At 38.3% G+C, this 1,877-nt stretch overlaps 1 protein-coding gene across 1 annotated transcript in view; it reads left to right on the top strand.

The window, feature by feature from the left end:
- Positions 1-1,877, top strand: part of RAB18 (RAB18, member RAS oncogene family) — a gene marked incomplete in the record, with an annotated part of 29,458 nt that overhangs the window by 11,872 nt on the left and 15,709 nt on the right. Inside the window, 1 exon segment of the mRNA XM_072412681.1 lies at positions 1,582-1,643. Within this exon segment, the coding sequence (XP_072268782.1) occupies positions 1,582-1,643 (62 nt within the window).

Here is a 1,877-nt window from a genome sequence, read left to right as displayed (position 1 = left end):
TTCTATTGGCAAATTTACTGTGACCAATATAGTCGCCATCTCTGCACCCTTGGCGATGCCGGGCATCTGCGTGCGAGCCTGAGGCTGGGGGGCGGGACCAGGCGGGAAAGTTAAAATACTAAGTAATTTGAATCTACTGCTTCTACATTTAAAAATACTTAATATTTATACCGCCAGGGAGGTTAAGGGTTCCCTGAGAAATTTGCACCTTTCAGGTCAGCTTAACTGGCATCACTGATCTTTTTTGGCTGGCTATCTGTAAGGGTGACATTTTTACTCACTGGCCAGCAACGTAAGAGGCACACTTCCTATTGTGCATTACATTTATGTACTGTGTGGATATAGTAGTTATAGCAGAGGTTCCCTGAAGACCCAAATTTTTTTCCATGGGTTAAAATGATTGAGAAATGCTGCATTATGCAAATTCTCCAGGTCTATTGCTGTCTATGCTATAGAATTAAAAACTAATAACAGAGCCTGCATAAGTAATGAGAAAATATGTCCGCACCCAGATATGTCCGCATATTCAGATATCTTTACAAACTGTGCATAGTTTATTATTAGATAGAGTAGGCAGTAGTTAAAACCTTCTGTCGGTATTGCATTTTTGCCATCTATGTTCTATTAGGACAATTTCCCTTCATTTTTTTAATACTATAGGGGAATTAGGAAGTGAGGGGAAATCTCTGTAAACCAGCTTTTCTCAACCTTTTTAACATGGAGGGGGGAACCCTTAAAAAACTTCAGGGAACCCCTATTATAATTACTGCACAGCTTACTGTACATTAGTGTGGTGGTCAGTGGGAAGAAGGTCAGTTACATTGCTGATCATTGGGGGAAAATGTCTCCATTACAGATCAAGATCATGTCTCCATTACACTCAAGGAACCCCTAGACACCCCTTGAGAAACCCTGGTTGAAATGTTCTCCTGGATAGCTGTCACTGGAACATAGAAGGTTCCCCCATTTATTTCTGTCCTGTTAAAAGCCCAATTTTTCTATTTTCTTTTGCATTAGTCCTGGTAACAGGGGTCAGCAACAACTGAAAGAGAAGGCAGATCTCCTAATCAGGGACTCGGCAATAAAAACCTGACATGGGACCCAACCTGTCACCTATCCAAAACTAGAAAAAGGAAAACTGTCTGCCTTTATAAATGCTTTGACCTTTCATTTATTTCTAAAAATGACAATATAGTTTTACGTTAATTGAAAATGAAATTATTTGTTTAAATTTCAAGATACAATAACTTTGCAAGTTTTGCATGTATCTTCTTTTATGCTGCCCTTAGCCATTTCCCATCACATAAGTAGGTGGTGGTGCTTAATTGTATCTGAGATAATAGGCTGTAAAACCCAAAGGACAAAAATTTCTCAAGAAACAATAACATTCATACAATTAGGGCTTTATTCTTTCATCTTCTCTTAGTCTGATCTCATCCAGGAATAACAATTTATGGTAGTGCGTGAGGACACTTGTCTATGCATATTACGTAATTCATAGTTCAAATATATGATAGTACAGGGTGGGGGAGCCAATATTCTGCTTATGGCAATGCAAATAACAAAACTATTATTTTCTAGGTGTTGATTTTAAGGTGAAAACCATTTCAGTTGATGGTAACAAAGCAAAGCTGGCAATATGGGTAAGTACAGAATGTTACTTTGCATATGCAGTGTTCTTATTACAGTCTATGTAGTACGCATAAGACACGTGTAGGCACCTTTATATTCTGTTTTTTTTTCAGTTTTCTGTCTATGGCCTATAAGGTAGGCTGAGATCATTATTACTAATATTGGTAAATGTTCCTGCAGAGTTTTCCTAGGTTCCATCCAGTCCTATGCATTGCAGCAAACTGCAGCATGCACATGTTACTTCA

Source organism: Pyxicephalus adspersus, chromosome 5 (genome assembly GCF_032062135.1).
Source record: "Pyxicephalus adspersus chromosome 5, UCB_Pads_2.0, whole genome shotgun sequence".
Taxonomy (NCBI): domain Eukaryota; kingdom Metazoa; phylum Chordata; class Amphibia; order Anura; family Pyxicephalidae; genus Pyxicephalus; species Pyxicephalus adspersus.
Note: the sequence above shows the minus strand (reverse complement) of the source record. Positions and strands in the feature narration are given on the sequence as shown.